Source organism: Corvus moneduloides, chromosome 6 (genome assembly GCF_009650955.1).
Source record: "Corvus moneduloides isolate bCorMon1 chromosome 6, bCorMon1.pri, whole genome shotgun sequence".
Lineage (NCBI taxonomy): Eukaryota > Metazoa > Chordata > Aves > Passeriformes > Corvidae > Corvus > Corvus moneduloides.
The window spans coordinates 23,102,813-23,120,587 of NC_045481.1; the positions used below are offsets into that span (position 1 = coordinate 23,102,813).

Genomic DNA, 17,775 nt, shown 5'->3' on the forward strand with positions numbered 1-17,775 from the left:
CACCACTCCATGGCTGAGCCGTTCAGCTCTGTGAATACGAAATACAGCATCAGCAGATATTTCTCAGCTTGGAAAACCACAAATATTTGAAAGCAAGTAATGTCCTCCCAGTCTGAACTGTCCTTTAATTTTCATACCTATTCTATTACCATGTCCAGATATTTCCTTTGTCTTACGTGTCCTTCATAAGCACCAGGCTTCTCAACATACGTTGTACAATTTGTATACTTTTTTCTCCCACCTCTTCTTGCTGACCATCTCCATCCATCTCCATTATACCATAACCCCATACACACATAAACATTGACAAATTTCACCTTTACTGTCAAGGCTGATCACTAAATCCTGATGTGTTCATTGCACTCTTGTCAGTGTGGTGCTGTCATGTGTCACTCTCCTGGAAAGGACGGAACCAGTCAAATCCCCCCATCCTTAGCTCCTGCATTTAACATGCTTATTATGTTCCTGACTCCTTCCAGGCACCGTACCAGGTAAGGAATACACTGCCTCTGGCAATCAGGGACATGTACACAGTTCTAAGCCTCGCCAAGTCAGTTAGCCAATGGAACCAAGCAAGAGCAATACTTCAAATGGCTTGAACAAGTTACATTGGTATTGGAAACAGAGACCATCTAAAAGAACCAGGAAAACTGTTCCAATGTCTGTGACAGCAAAGTCCAACTAGTGATGTTTCTTTATAGCACACCTAAGTCCCTCTTAATAAGAAAAGAGGTGAGGACTCACTTGGTAGGTGCCAGAACAGGATCATCTGCCCAGCCTCCTTGCCGGCGTGGTGGTTTAGGTGGTGGGACCTTTAATAAAGAGAAGAGACATGTTACAGACAGCTCCAGTCAAGGCAAAGTCAAGCCAATTGAGACACCAGGTCCACATACACTAATGTATAACACTTTACCAAATAATGGAGAGGTAGTATTTAAAATGCTGTTTATTCATAAAATAAAAGGAAGACATAAACTACAGGACAGGTTTTTAAGCATGTCTGTAAACAAAAGATGCATCACCCTAATCAGTATCTTGACAAATTTCAGGTCTGTGTGCCTTTGACTTTTTGAGGACACACAGTACAGCAGCAGACTGAGCCACAGAGGATGTGTTCTCCTGGCAAAATAGGGTTCACTGGGAACTTGTTCATCACTGTTGCCCACATATCAGTGGGAGGTATCACATTATGTCTTTCCTAGGGTACGAGACAGCATGTTTTAGACATCTTGTTTTAGATGAGGAATTGTTCCTAAGAAGTCTGCTTTTGTCCACTGCTTAGAATAGGAGGATAGATGCCAAGTTCAGATACAGTGAGCCATACCCAAACACTTCCAGAGTTACTTGGGATGAATCCCACCACTGCCACCACTGAAATCTAAAGGGGAAGTTCATCTGGAGCTTAAAGACATCCCCTGCTATTTTCTTGCATTGTCTTGTGTGACACTCTGCCACATGGCAAGAGAAAATGGGAATTCAGCTTGGGGCTTATGATGGGAATTTTCAAACAGGGCAATGAATTCCCACTATTTGGAAGCTACCTGTTGCCAGTTACAGTTTTGGGCTTGGTTCCCCCAGCCTGAGGCACTTTGTACAGCACGGCCTCCAGTGTTCTGCATGGCAGGCAATGATGAAAGCAGAGGCAAGATGAACCCAGTTTACATGGCTCCCAGTTGATGGTGCCCAGTGAGGAAAGATGGATTACAGGGACATGTGAATGGACCATCATGAGAAAGAATGATTGGGTAAAAGCTGTCCCAAAACAGAGAAAAAATGGTAACTGCAAAGGAATTGCGGAGGGACAGGTGGATTCCACAGCTTTTATTAAGAAAGTGAATGAGTGGGATGACTCCTGAGGAGTTTTGACTTCAGAGAGGACCTTGCATGTGTGGTGGGGTCAACCCTGAGCTAAAGGCAAATCACCTCTTGCCACAGATGAGGACAGGGTCGAGCTAACCCCTGATGGTAGGGGTCTCCCATGTTTATTTCTTGAAGTAGAAGCATTGTTTGTGAGTGTGGGAAATTAAGAGACCCTGCCAGGGGCAGCCTCTGCCTGCTGCAGGGAGGGGGCATGACCCTGCATAGCTCCCTGATAGGAGCAAAAATAGTCATCCTCCAAAAATAAACAGGGAGCAGGAATGAGGCAGGAGCTGCAGTCCCAAAATACCAACTTTCTTCGGCAAAGGGAGCACAGGAGGGCAGAGGGACAGGCAGGGAGCGTGAAATGCAGGAAACAGCCTCCTTATATGGGCTCATCCGTAGGGGACAGAGCTCAGTCGACTGGAATGACCATGTCACAGAATGTGAAGCCTTCAGGGGCCCAAGTGAATGGAGTTTTCTGATCTTTAAATGATCCCCCCAGATTCTTAAGATGCCAAACCAAAGAGGCTACAGTGCCAAAAAAGGAGCATTTTGAATTCAGTTGATCTGGACACACCCAGAGCCCAGGAAAATGCGGGAACACACACCACATATGGGTGTGCATGCCCACATAAACATGCCTATTCCCATTACACACACCCCTAACTCAAAAACACACTCCTTCCCACACAAACAACCCCCTTTCCCCTCACAGTATCCCTCTGAGAGCCAGCGAGCCATGTTTCTAACACACAGCCTCACAACTCCTCAGAAAGGTGCATGGAGATACACAAATGACACCAAAGAGCCTGGGCCATAAGGCTGAGGGAAAATGCACCATCTCTAGGGCATTTCAGTGCACCTGCAATTTAATTTACTCATCATCAAAACTAGCCTTCAGATCAAAGATAACTCAAGTGGGGCACACCAGATAAGAGGGTGATGACAATGACTGCCCCAGTCTTTGCACAGGGCATGACTCCAGGACATGTAGAGGTTTGATTCCAATGTCTTGCCAATGTTATAACGTGTTCCCATTGATCATACACACAGGGCAACCCTGAATGTCTGTGAGACCCTGACAAACATCTCATATACCCCTACAGGTCTTTTATTCCTCTTGCAATAAATCAGGTAATTCTTTCTGAATTGCCTACAGGAGCATTAGCAACAGGAAAGGCAATGTTAACTGTCAGCTGAGGAGAAATAGCTTTTCTTTGTTAGTTGCCTGCAAAGTGCTGTAATAAGGTCACATGCCACATACACTTTTGTCAAGTAAATAAACTTACTTTCATATACTTTCACATTTCCAAAACCTCAGCATAATTTACAATTGAGAATGCAATGTCATGTATTGCCATAATATGGTGACAGGTAGGTACTTTGCAGCTGCAAGCAAGAGCTCGAGGCAGAAAGTGGGATGAATGTCAACACCAGAAGGATCAGAGCACAAACAGAGTGCACAGTCATTCTGTAATGCAGCAAATGTGCTCCTAAATATGCCTTTTTGGTGAAAAAGACTGGGGGATTTAAATGATCAGAACTTGTTCGTACCTACTGTTATACCTTAGGCAAGATTCATATGTATGTTCCCAAATGCAAAGCTATATATCCAAACCGTTTAGTGTTCAAAACACTGAGATTCCACCAGCTCCTGACAAGTGTTGTCTCTCAGCCCTTGCTGCTCAGTCTCTTTCACAACATTAACTAATCACTTACTTGCTGTGTTTGCCTTTCCACTTTGGTTTTGTCTGTTATTTATCTCCAGAAGATCTCCTCTACTTGAGTTTCTGCAGATTGCCCCTTTTTCAAGGAAAATTGCCATGGTCTGAGTTTTTTGGGGTTTTGTTGGGTTTTTTTTCTCAAAAATTCAGCTCGCCATTTTTGTGATGGCATTTTTCCAGTATTTCTTAGGCCACCTCCCATACCAACACTTTGATACTACATCCATAATCAGTATTTTATCTCCTCCTTTGAAAAATGACTGGCCTGAATTCCATCTCTCTTTCATTAAAGTAGAAACTCTACCTTCTTCTTTATAGTTTTTCAGGCCCTTTCTTATCAGACAGACGCAGAGTTCTAATTTGGCTTCCCCATTAAAGCAGAAATTTCCAGGCTACTTGTCAGATCACATCTGCAGTTCTGAATGTGCCAGCTGGATGTTGCTTCCCTCATGGAAGCAACTACCCTGTGTCTCTCTGAATCCTGAAGGTCCAGCAAAGTTTCTTTTAGGACCTACCACAAGAGAGGTAGATCATGGGCATGTTAAGTCCCTCAGATTCTCAGGTGGGTCTGGAAATACGGATTAATTTAACTTCATCAACATGACAACTCCTTTGAAACACTGAGCACTCTGTGCAGGGATGCAGGGACTCAAATGACATTGACAGTGTGCAACAGAGGACACACAATTCTTCTATCATGTCATATTTCTCCTAAAATACGTAGGATCTATAGGTATGTATATTTTCCAATATACAAACACGGTGAGATTTTCCACAGTATGCTGGTGTCTTGTTTTTGTCCAGTATTGCCCATGGAGTGGAAAGAAAGAAGTATGGGCAGTCTCAAGGATTCTCCTCTCCAGCAAGGTGCCAGAGGCTCCCCTGACTGAGGAAAAGCCAATCTCCACAACCAGGCCTGATGAATTAGTTTTGATTGTTGCCAATTAAGGAGCTGTTAGTCAAATAGCCCCACTGCTCCTAAACAGCCACATAAAACAACCTATACTCATCTCAGAGCACGTATGATATCAAAAACACATCAATTCCAAGATCTGTGCAAGCCTGGGCTTTTTGCAAAGAATAACCCATCTCTGCTGGCTCTCTGATTTTAATGAATACCCTCCAAGGGCTTCTGCATGTCTTAAATACCTAGCAGAAAATACTGGATTTGCATTTCATCCACAAACTGTCCCTCTCACAGTCACTGACTTTACTAGAGAAAGTGTTATTGAGACAGAAAAAGTTCCTGGGGGGCTTCAAATACTCTCTGCCATCTATCACAGCAGGTAAAGGAGCAGTTCATATTGTTAACCAGCTATCAAGAATTGATCTCCTAAAACAGTGACCAGCTATTTGTCAGCTGATGTGCATCTGTGAGGAAAGCTGTCACCTTTGCAGCATTTGGCACCTTAACCTGTCTCAGGAGTTACTGCTCTCCCCTGCAGGAAAACAGTGAATCAGCACACAACAATCTGATTCTCTGAACAAGGGGTCATCAGGTAGAATCCTCTCACAACCCATAGTTATAGGGAAGTGCCCCTCCAGCCCTCCTAGACACGAACATTTCTCAAACAGTTTGCTACTACTTTATGCTACATATGGTCAGACATTTTCCCATCCACCTTCCCACCTCCTACAGTTCTTTTGTTGCCTTGAGGTGGGTCCAGGAGCACCAGAGTATGAAATAAATGTGTGGAAAAGGAAAAGCTTTTAATAAATTTCTTTCTATGAGATTGTCCCTAATCCACCTCAAGGTAGACAAACAGGCAGGATATTACTAGAAAGGCTGGGAAACATGGCTGACTAGAAAAGCTGTTTCAGAAGATGTCATCAAAAGGCAAGGAGATAAGCTCAGAAAGCTGAAAATAACTGCCCTGCCGGTCAGCCAGTCGGGGTGCACGGGAGAGAGGCTGCGCAAGGCCTTGGGGAGCTCCAGGCCATGCAGTGCTGGGGCTCACACTGGGGAAGTTGGCCTAATTAGGGAACAAAAGTTCAGCTGCATTTCTCAGATTCCTCCTGGAGAATCTGGCCAACTTCCAGATGAGAGGTCCCCAGGAACAGGCTGAGAGTCCAGCATTTCTACAAGCAACCAGAAGACTTCTGGGAAAAAAAAGACGCAAACCCTGTAAAGTGGAAGTAGGTAAAAAACCCAGTGCTTGCTTGGATGCTGGATCCTTTTGGTGGAGGGTGTTTATTAGCATAATGCAAGAATCAAAACAGATGACAGCTCTGGGACATGGAGGGACAAATTCTCAGCCCAGGACGAACACGTAAATGGGAGGGCATTCACAATGTGCAATAGCTACAGGAAATTCTGCCTCAGAGAACCCTCCCAGGTTTTCAGAAATGCCAATTGCTTCAAGAGCTATCTACTGCCAGTCCACCCTACTCCCAACTGCATGCCTAAGAACGCAAAACCCTGGCAATGTGCCATACAGAAAATGCAGCTACCCCTGATGAAGGCTCCTCTACAAGCTGAAGATCACAGGGGAGAACAGGATGCTAGAGAAAAATATTGCAGTCAGACTGTAAGGTCTTTGGCAATAGGAAATTTTTGTTCCGGCCATACACCAACACTCTCTAGATCTTATTGCAGTGCAAATTGTAGATATAGAAATTACTATAACTGACTGCATTACAATTATGACTTATTAGGTCATGAACTCTCTAAACCAGAGTGGAAGGACAGTGCCCAAACCATTGTGATTATTTTTACACAAATAAGGTCTCCTGATCAACACTCAGCTGAGTACAGCTGGTGCTGGGTTCCTCACTTGCATGTTTCTAAGTTTCAGGGAATGTTGGGGAGAGCACTTGGGGGGTGGCTGCTGCACAGATCCAGACCAGACAATGGAATGATAGTTTGGAGCTGGGTGCCAACCACGGTGCAAGGGTAAGAACTGGGTCAGGAAAATACCGCTCTGATTAAAGGCCCTGATCATATCAAGCCCCAGGCCATGTCTACACCACAGGTGCAGACACACCTGCAAGCAGGATCCATGTGAGTCAGCTCAAGTCTGGAAATTGTCTTGTTTCAGGTACTTCTGGTAACCAAGCTGGTACCTCCCCAGGTAGAGTGCGAGTTGCTTCTCACCAGGGGATCTCCACATCATTCTGCACTGTATTTTAGGATGCAAGTACACTCACTCAAACAACCCCACCCAACTGGGTGACCTAGCAGTGTAAGAACACTATTGGCTTTATATTTCAGGTACTTATATTTTTTTTTATAGTTGCTCTTCCAACAAACATTCAATGAGAACAATTGTTCCTGACATGTTGTCTTAACCTAAAATGCAACAGCCCATTTTCCCACCCAAATGTTTTAAAAGCACTGGCAACTAGAACTACAAAAGGACTTCAATGCCCCCTCTGGAAAGGTCAGATCTTCAAATCCTCCTTCCAATTGTTGCCTTAAAGCGTATTGTCACTCAAACACCAAGTGATATAGAGCCACAGAGGCCAGCATCCACCTGTATAAGGGTCAGGAATCAGGTGCTGTCCCTGGTTTTAGTCCATGAAGGACCTTGAGACTACCTATGGCATGTCTACCAAAGCACAACTAGAGGATGAGGTCCCAGCTGGACTCATTCATAGTCTCCCAGCTGAACAAATGTCTTCCCACTCAAATGTTGTTACCTTCAGTTAGAAAGTCCTTCCCTACAGTACCAAAATTCTTTTGGCTCCATTTGCAAAGCAGAACAGCTTCAGGAGAAAGGATTGAGAACCTTCTCAGTCTCAGAACAGCTCATAGCCTTGTCATTATATATAATATTCTCTACAGAGGTGGAAAACATTACTTGCTACATCTTTCTCAGAGAAGGAAGAGGACAATAGCATCAGCGTTTCCCAGCTTAGAAAGGAGATGGCCGGTTTAATCTCTTTGTCTAAAGCATGAGGTTCCAACACTGAAATGAACATCTGCTAATTCAGGACCTGGAGGTCTCTGAAGGCAAGGAAAAGCCCAGCTCCACTTCTGAAGGCTAGAAAACACAGGATGGGGATCAGGGTCTCTCATTCGTAGTGCAAGGACATGTGCCCCCAGAACTCTCAGAATGGGGCCAGAACTCCACAGAAGGACAGGCTTTCAGACACATTGCCATTCCCCACCACTCTTTACCATCCCAATAGATCCACCAGCCCATACTGAGATTATCTACATATTATGCAGGCACCCAGTACAGGATATGGATTTTATTATGAGGATAAGGCATCTAAATCCCCCTGTGGGTCTATTTAGGGAATATCCACAGTGCTTCTGCATAAAGCTCTAGCTTTTCTTTCAGTTAGGGACTAAAGAAAACTAGTGGAAGGACTTCTCCAAGGCCCTAAAGCAAATCCATGGCAAAGCCAGGAAAAGAACCCAGCAAAATCTTGGCTCACAACCACAGTCATACTCCTGCTTATTCTACCTCTGCAAATTAACTGAAATATTAGGATACACCCTTTATTATACCATTGATCAGCCTTACAGCCTTTGGCTAAATATCCCAGGCAGTCTTGGAAGGTGCAGCCAAATGAGTGATTCAGCTGGCAAAAATTCAGATGCAAGATGAGTGGTTTGCCAAAGGATGCAAAACAAATTTCAGAGGGGGCAGATGGCTGGAGGGCAGGACTTCAGTAGGTATGTTCACATCGACAACCCAGACGGGGCTGTTTGTTAGCATTCAGGCAGCTACAAAGTTATCTTCAGCACCGCAAGAGGAAAGGGACCAAATCCAGGAAGAGTTCAGATTGTAACACTCAGCAAAGCCCAAAGGGAGTTCAGAGAAGGGTTATATGAGGCATCAGGGGGACGAAGGGGCCAACTTCGGACAAATGATTCAAGAAGCCAAGTATTTCAGCTTGGCCAGGCAATGACTAAGGGAGGGATATACCACAATAAGATTTGAATCACACTTTATATTATAAAGTTCCACTAACAATTGATTTGGAAGAGACTTATGATACAATTTAGAGAAGTTTGTAAGCATACAGTAGTATTAAGTTACAAGCAGCCTACTGATCAGTCAGATTTCTGAACACTCAGTTAACCATTTTATACCATTTACAGACTTTTACAAATGGAAAAATACTATAAAGTGTGACTGTGATGCTTAAGAGCATAAGCCTGAATAAAGGACAGGAATTACCCAAACAAGAGGGTTTTCAAAGCAGGGATCCCCTAATAATAAGTAAAATCTCCTTGCCAGGCACCATTGCATAACATCCCTGAAGCAACAATTGTTCATGTGGAAGAGTCACATCAGTATAGTTATTTTAATGAAATTTAGCAGCCAGAAGCAAGAAGGCGCCTGTGGCATGTGACCAGTCAGCACTCAACAGCAGACCTTGGGAATCAATGATTCAGGGCACTGTATGGAGGTGGAATTAGTTCCAGAGAAATGACTGTAAGGACTGGTTCCAGCGAGGCAGGGGGGGAAGATTAGATCAATTATCAGTAAAAATTTCTATTAGGCAACCAGTCCCCAAAACTATACCCATCAGTGGGAGGTCTCTTTGCCTGATAAATGGAAAAGTGCTCTGGGCATAGTCCTGAACCATCCATCCCTGCCAAATAAACCCAGTGGATCTTTTTTACAATATCATCTCTTGCACTACCAAGAGAAAACTGAGTTAATCTGAATAGTCTGTACTCCTTGTGATGAGCATATCCTTCTGAGGCTAGAATTAATGAGATGGGTGATACGGGTTTCTTTTCTGGGCTTTAAATTTCACAGATGAATCTACTATGCTACCAGTACGGGAGTGGTCCTTCAGCAGAAGGAATTAAGAGCACAGGAGAGGGTGTTTTAATTGTCTTACATATACAGACAGCAACTCTAGGCAGGAAAAACTGGGCAACACCAATTCCATGGTTAGGAAAAGTGCAAGGCAATTAGCCCAAACACTTCAATAGAAACAGGTAGAAGTTCTCAAGTTGTTCTGAATGGGATCATCCTGGTTTCTAACGCTAAATGAATGCTGAGATGTATTTTAGTTTTGCTACAGGATCAGAAAGGATATGTGTATTTCTTCTCTATGTGTAATAGGAGCCTGGTAAGAAGCACTATGACATCCTATTAATACAGATCCTGGCATTCAGTGCTGGTGCAATAAAAAGACTTATAGAAAATGCAAAGGCACATGTCCTTGTTACTACTGGCTGGCCTTCTCCTCTGGAGAAGCAGCAAGAGTTCATCATCCCTGAAGACAACTGTTACAAGAGCAAGCTAACCATACTGGACAGCAATCTAGGTTCAGTCAGGTTTTGTACTCTATTAGCTAATTGCTGCCCTGACTTCTAAATGAAAATAGAGCATCTTTCCAGTGGCCACATACACGTCTGTGACCTCAAAACAAGATGCAGCAGCTGATAAGAGCAGCTGTTACAAAGATAATTAAAAACCTGTCAGCAACAGAAACAGAGGATGCAGGAAAGGCACTGCATCCGAAGCAAACTTTATATTATTCTCCAATACTAGAGTACCTTCTTAAGGTAGTCTCCAGACACATAACAGGTTAATCCTACTAGTCCCCTTCAGAGGAGCCAGCATCTACCTAGAAAGCCTCTAGTCTTACATGGTCAACTTTTTCCTGAGAGTCTTCATCCTAGAAGGGTCAGGAGGGAAAAGGAGAGAAAGAAGTTAAAAGGAAGCACTATGGAAGCTTGCACAAAATAGCTTGAAGATTGACATTTATGGCCGTCCTGCAGCACATGCTTTGCAACCTTATTCACTTGACAAAGCACAAAGTTGTTCCCACCATTGTAACATTTTATATCCAGTCATTTATGCATATACCAACTGTGTATATGCAACTTGAAGAAGAAAAAAAAAAAAATGTGAGCAAGAAGATACAGACTTAGTTCATTCTCCCTATAGCATGATAAAACCCAAATTATTCAGGTGTGTAGGATGCTAGAAAGATTCATATGGAGAGTCACTGCAGCCATGCCAGAGACCAGAATTGATGCTGGACCAGTCATACCAGGGGTTATACACTGTAGCAGGCTACAGCCCTTTTTTCAGAAGCTACTGTTTCTCAAGGCAACCTCAGATTCTCCCCGAGAGCAAAAGCTGTAGCAGTTAGCATAAGATAGGCAAAGCTGACAACAGTGTTAGCTTCAGCAGATGATCTTTAGCTAACACTGTAGTATAAGGGAGCAGCTTGGTTGTGGGGTAGATAAGTAACTCAAGAAATCAGCCTGTTAGTCACTGTGGAAGTTGCAAACTGGTCAAGAGCCTTTTAGATGAGCAGACTGTCAGCACCAGCAGTGGCAACAACCAGGGCTGTTAGGCACCAAATGCAAGGGGGCAATTAAGAACCCAATAATCTCTATGCTATTCTAGAAATCACAGTGTTCAGAATAGCTCAGAGGGAGAATTTAGAGTATCCAAGATTGACCTATGACCCTATACCAGGAGTGTGCATAGGATGGCTGGAAACACTCCACTAACCCACCTGACTTTTCTTCTGGACTGCATCATCTCTCCCATAGAACACAGAAGCCATGTGATTCATAAATTGCATATATCTCTGATGGAAGCAGTTTGGTATCTGAGTTCATTTTGTGTCTTTGCTGTCATTTGGTCTTATGATCTATGACAAGAGCAGAGGGAGCCTACATGCAGATTAGGGCAGCTGAGGTACAAAAATGTCCATACCAATGAGCAGCACAAATGAAACCAGATCTGCCCAACTGGTAAAAATCTGTTGGAAGTGTGTATCTGTCAGCCAGGGGCCTGCTTGTTCCCACAGCCAAAAGCAGAAAGGCTTCTGTGGGGTCCAACATGACCTAAGATTCTCTGGATGTACAGAGCCCAAGTGGTACAAGACTTGCACTAGCATGGAAGAAAATCCAGCTGGGCAACACATGTTGGGAAAACATTTAAATAACCACTTCTTGGAGCAATCTTCCACGTGGGTTTCACCCTCAGCATTTTTTTTTTTTTTAATTCATTTGGGTTAGGTAATGGAGGCGTATTTAAACAATGCCTGGATGTCAGCCTAAAGAATCACTGCCAGGAGTGTTTGTAAACTGGGTGGTGGAAGTCCAGATAGCTGTTTTGCAAAATTCACCTGTGGGAACATCCTTCCAATATGCAGCGGAGGGGGCCCAAGTTTTTGTCTGTCTACATGGATCTCTGCTGAATAAGGTATTTTTTACAGCAAGAAATGCTTTTTAACTACCACCCAAGGACCACAACTACATAAGCAAGCTTACGAATACCAGCTAGGACAACAAGAGAAGAACATACTTTCACATGTGAAAGCACAGAGCCTTTCTCCAAGCTGTGGTAAAATATGGTGGAGAGAACCAGCAAGGAACTTGATTTTTGGGCACGCCCTGATATAAAGCCATTTTGTCCTACCTGTGTGGAAGTACTCTCAAAATAGGGAAAACCTTCATCCTTTAGGCTGACCATTGCCTAGCAAAGCAGTCTCCACTCAAAGGATCTACAGAGTGTTGCCAGAGACACACTGGCAAAATCATACTGAGAATGTAAGAGGCAGAAACCAGGGAACTCTTGGACAACGTCCCAAGGGAATCACATCACTGTAGGATAAAGAGAAAATAGACTGTGGAAGTAGGGTAACAGTAAAATATTTTTGCATACAGATTTCTTACAGAACAGCAAATAGTTCGCTCGTCCTGAGAGAAGAAACAGGAAAGGAAAAATCTGCTCATACATTTTTTAAAAAGGCTTTTCCACTCAGCTTTCCAAATCAATCTCATCAAGAGCTCCAAACCTGGCCAAACAGCTTCTTCTGATGGATGTCATCAAGCCAGCATTCAGGCTGTTGGGTGCAGTGATGTTAGAGCCAGGAAAAAGGTTTGACTTTTATTCTATGAAAGTGTCCAGAAGTCCTGTTAGGATGGGATAGCAAAGATCTTTAACAGATCTCATTATATGATCTGTCCCTCCCATTATACAAATAACATGACTAGCTTGAGTTTCTCCCATTCTGTCAGAAACTTGATAGCATCAAGATGAGTAAGTGTACCACATCAAGCCAGGGGATGGGAAAGGCCTCTCAATGGAAAAAGAGATAAATTACCCCTATGAAATGTTTGAAATGTGGAGTTCTGGCATGCAGCAAGCAGATTTATCTCTAGGAATTCCCACTTACAGCATATTCCCCTGGGTGCCCAAGAAGCGCCTGCCGAATTGCCAAGGAGCTCTGAACACGCACAGCCCTTGCTGCAGGAGGGTGCCGACTGCACCAATTACAGCAAATAATCATGTTCCTTCTTGCCTGGTGAAATAACACACAGCTGCAGTGTTGTTTGTCAGTACTTGTACTTCTGAAAAGGCAGGAATGCTCTGCATGTCAGATGGCAGAGTGTGAGCTTTGTGACCTTTCACAAGCCCCTTCTACATCCGAAGATAATGCAGGTACTTCCACACAGAATGGGAATTATCAAATAGAGATTTGGGCAGAGGAATTACAGATTTGCTGCTGTAGTTAAGAATATTCTTGTGGGAGACACATACACACAACAGGCGCTGAAAAAATACTAATCATAGTGTTTTCATAGAGGTTGGGGGAACTATATTAGGCTACAAGGCACAAGACATTACAACTATGCCCTGGGGAAGGGGGTTTTAACAACACATTTGTTGTATAGAGCAACTGGAGTCTCTTTTGGAAGAGAGAGCCCAGGCCAAGCAGAGAGCAGCAGTAACCTGATAAGATCTATGCTCCAAGTCAGATGATTTGCCTATTGACTTCGAAACAAAGATTTTTTTAATTACATTAATTGTTCACCCCTCTAAGTGAATTTCCTTGTAATAAGCCCAAATATTGAAACATGGATAGAGAGGTACTTTTTGCTTCCTTCAAGCAAGCTGCTCTGACTGGAAAACACTTCCTGGATGCTTCTCCATGTCATGAAAAGACCAGAACAATAGCACAAATGGTATGCTCATACCAGAAATTTGCAATGGGTGGAAACTGGGTGGATTGGCATGGGATTTAAAAAAAAAAAAATTAAAAAAGAGTAAAGGTGAATTAAACCAGTTTTAAAACTCTGAGGAACCTCTGAAGCCAAATCACCAACCTGAATGTGAAACTGCATATGAGGGGTCTGAATATGGCAAAGGTTTAAGACAAACATCTTTGTCTTCAACATTAGTAGTAAGAATAAAACCTTCTATGCTGAAATTAATTACACAGGGTCTACTCCACTACTGCCAATTCCAGGAAAAAAATAAAAAAAGGACTGGGTTTTTTTTAATTTTGCATTTCTTTTGGGAAGATTTCTTACAAAAGTTTCAAGGTGACTAGATGGCTGAATGAGACATTCATTTTAACAGCTGACCCCAACACTTAACAGCAAGCCAAGGCCAAGCTTCCAGAAAAGTAAATGGTGATTGCCAGTCTAGGGTGATGGACAAAACAATATTGATTCTGTTAAATGATCACTTTGGTAACAAATATGGTCATGTATAAAAAGCCTCCAATTTTGGAGCAAAGGAAAAGGCTGAGGGTTATTTATAGTGGATTTTGTCTTTCTTCCAGTAGCTCCAAGGTTTTCGATTAACACAAACATTTAACAACAAATATCTGTCTGAAGGGAGACTATTGACACAAACTATTCTTTCTGGTGGTTAAGACCCAGTACTAACATATTTGAATGTTGTAAGGCGTGGAAGTCCTCACCCTTCTGCTGCTGAAAAGCTCACTGCTTTCAAACAGAACACTGTAAATATTCCTTAGTCTTCTTCAGGGTTGCCCAAGGCCTGGAGCCCCTGTGATCTCTTCCCAGCTGTTGTAATGGCTGCGATGTGAGCACTAAGCACAAGCACACCTGCAGTAAGTTACAGTCCATCAGTTGTACCTCTACAAAATGCCCTGGTCTCTTTAAAACCAGGGAATCTGCCCATGAACTAGGATGGCCAGTTCCAGCAAGAGAACAATCTGACAGCAAGCCACCCTAATCTGGAGGCCAGCTAATGATTACATGCCCTTAAACCACCTGGTTTCTTTAAGACTTTCTTTACCTATGAGGTCCACAGTTACTTTTATTTCTTAAATTGTGTCTTCTGCACATTGCCTCACAGAATCCATCCTGAATGCTTACAGCATACCCGAGGGGTGAATGCATAGGTGGGAGATGATTCTCCGTCATGCCTATCAAAAGAAAAGAGCACACTTTCTCCAGAAAAAAAGCCTGCTCTATGAGGTGTTATGGTAAGCTAAGCTGTAGCAGTGCTATTTTTCAACAGCATTGCAGGGCATCAAAGGAAAAATTGCCCCCCAACCATGTTGGCAAAGATGTCTGGGACACAGCTACTCAGTGTAATAGGAAAGCTTTGTCACTGCACAGAGAATCAGGGAGTACTCACTCCAAGACAAAAGGTCCCAGGGCTCTGAACAGAGTAGCCTGAAGCAGAGTTGGTGCCAGGGTGGCCAGCAGAGCAGAATGTGTTTCCAGTTTAAAGAAGCTAAGAATATGGTATGCTGGAGACCATTGACTGGCATTGCAAAAAGTTAAGCATCACCTCATTTAAGCAAATATCACTGTCAACAAGCAAAGTCTGATGACCCGTTTATCCATCTGGTATGTGTCAGGGAGCAAAACTGGTATGTAATTTCTTGAGAGATGCTCCTTCTAGCAGGAGGTGCCTGTGGAGAAGCCATGCTAGCATCCAAGAGCAAGCTTCCAGGAAGAATTTCAGCATTCTGCAACACTAAACAAAAAAAATGAATTGAAACAGTTCAGATCTATTTCTGGAATCTTGAGGATGTTGCCTCACTCTCCTGAGAAAGAGGGGTTCCTGACCCCCTTCTACCATTTGAAGATGTACTGATAGAACAGCCTCTGAACCAAAGTTTTCCTCCAAAGACAAGTGGGAGCTGAGTTTGCACATTATTACCCACAAGGAAAAGTCTCAGATGCTGCAAAGCTGGCTCCTAGCATGACCTTTGTAGCTGTGCACAGAGGAAAGGAAAAAGAGCCTCACTACACAAACTTGATAGAGACCATGTCAGATACTCTGGCTCTAGCAAAGCAAAGCACAAAAGTAAGGCATCCGTTTACCTGTACTCTGACTTGCTACCATAGATGGTGGCAAAACTGGTCACAAAATTATGTGCCTGCTCATATTTTAATTCTAGGAATTAAAATATCAGGAAGATATGCATGAACAGGAGGGACAGGCCCCAGTCCTGTATGATACTACTTCCCATACTTGACACATGAGAAGCCATAGCCCTAGATAGGACCCTGTGTGGAAACTATTATACAAAGGGCAACACCAGGAAAGGGACAGGGCAGTCACGAGTCCCAAATCTAAGGACAAAATTCAAAGCGCAGAACACACCATGCAGGAAGGAATCTCAGAAGAAATTAATAATTCTCCACTGGAGACACCAGCAGGATAACAGACAAGTCATCCTGACAGGACACCCACCTCTCCAAGAGAAGCAGACGGAGAATTCTTCCTGCTGAGATTTTCATCTCCAAAGAGGTCTCGGCGGGCTCGACGGCCCATCTTTATTACCTGTAGTACAGGGGGAAACAGGAAGGAGCAGAGGACACACAGTTACTGACAAAAGCTGTTTCACTGCAGGCGGCAGAACGCAAGGCACGGCTCTGCCGTCGCGCCCCGCCCCGCAGCGAGGCGCGGTGCCCTCACAGCGCAGAGGCATCCCTTGCCGCAGGTGTGAGCCCTGCAGCCGCCTGCCGGCCCGCCCCGGCCGAGCTGCTCGGCCCCACCGGCGGCCCTCTGCTCGGCCCTTCCGCCGCACAGCAGCCGGGCCGCCGGCCCCGCACCCGCCCCGGGCCGCGAACGGACCGCGGCTCAAGGCCCCGGAGCCCCCGCTCGCAGAGGCTGGGCCCGGGCCCGCTCACCCCGGCGACGCCGCCCCGCCGCGGCGCCTCCGCTCGCTCCGGCTCAGCCTCCATCCGCCGCCGCGGCCGCCGGTGCTTCCGGCAGACAGCCCGCCCCGCCGCCCCGGCAACCGCGGGCACGGCCCCCGCCGGGCTCGGCCCCCGCCGGGCTCGGCCCCCGCCGGGCTCGACCGGCAGCCCTGCACCGCCCGGCCACCCGCCCGCCGGGGGCTGGGTGGCCGAGTCGAGCACTCGGCGCCTGGCAGCCACTGATATATCCACCCCCCAGCAGTCTTAAAACCTTGGCCTAAGGGTGACACCAGTGGTGCAACACCTCATGCGGGTACTCTGTTAGCCCTTTCTGATTCCACCCGCGGTGGGGCAGGCCGGGAACAGCCTGACGCTCTGCCTTCTCCAGCTTTTTGCCGAAGACACTTTTTAAGTTCCCACTAAGGCAGATAATCCTAGCCTTACAGATTTGTCTCCTGATAAAGGCTTTTGCTAAAGTCTCCTGATGGCTTCTGATGCTCTTCCCAGTTCTCCCTGGCTCTCTAACGCAGCTTTCCAGATGGAGCTGCGGGTCCCCTGAGCCCACGGTGGAGGCAGTGCCAAGGATCAAATACAAGCACAACGATCATTACACAGATGCTTCTCAACCGTGAGTTGTGCGGAGATTTCCACTGAGCTGTATAAAACGACCCCAGTCTGTTTCTTGGCTGGACAGATGTACAGATTAATTGTAAATAGATCTGGTTTTAGCTCCACGTGTTTAATAAACATTCAGTTTTCCAGTACTTTGTCCATTTGCCTATATTTTTTCCTGCTATCTCATATTCCTCACAATCTTTACCCATCCTCATTAGCCTAAATAATTTCTTCTGCTGCTACAATAAAGAACTGTACCACACCACAAACTACACTGTTAACACTTTGCCATGATGAAAATTGACTCTAAGTCTAAACTTTTAAGCCTCCCAGGAATACCTTTTACTAAAGGCACCAACTCTCACTCCATATCTGCTTAGCTTTAGTAGAAGCTCATGGTTTGGCTGAGAAACTTTAAGTCATCTAAATAAATTGTATCAAATAATTCTCCTTTTTTCCATTCCTTACTGACATGTTCAAGTACTTGTGCTGTGATGATCTAAGGATTAAGTGAAATAAGATTTGTGGGCAGAGGTAATAACTTTTTATGAGACCAACTGATACAGCTGGAAAAAACCACACAAAAAGGATTTCTGTGCCTGAAAGCTTGTGTGTTTTTTCCAGCTATATCAATTGGTCTAATAAAAGATACTATCTCCCTTTACAAACCTTGACATGTTCTAGGAATTCAGTAAGTGAGACATGATTTTCCTTTTTTGAAGCCAG

General features: G+C 44.5%; 1 protein-coding gene across 2 annotated transcripts in view; it reads right to left on the bottom strand.

Annotated features, from left to right (window-relative positions):
* IFT43 (intraflagellar transport 43) overlaps window positions 1-16,499 on the bottom strand; it is a 44,279-nt gene extending 27,780 nt beyond the window's left edge. Inside the window, exons 1-4 of one of the 2 annotated variants that reach the window (XM_032112935.1) lie at window positions 16,426-16,488; window positions 15,986-16,075; window positions 10,146-10,175; window positions 745-812 (exon numbers count right to left, since the gene is read on the bottom strand). In XM_032112935.1, the coding sequence (XP_031968826.1) occupies window positions 745-812; window positions 10,146-10,175; window positions 15,986-16,075; window positions 16,426-16,479 (242 nt within the window). In that variant the 5' untranslated portion in view covers window positions 16,480-16,488. Of the gene's footprint in view, window positions 1-744; window positions 813-10,145; window positions 10,176-15,985; window positions 16,076-16,425 lie in introns of both variants that reach the window. The other variant, XM_032112936.1, reaches the window with a different exon arrangement.
* Between the last annotated feature and the right edge of the window lie 1,276 nt (window positions 16,500-17,775).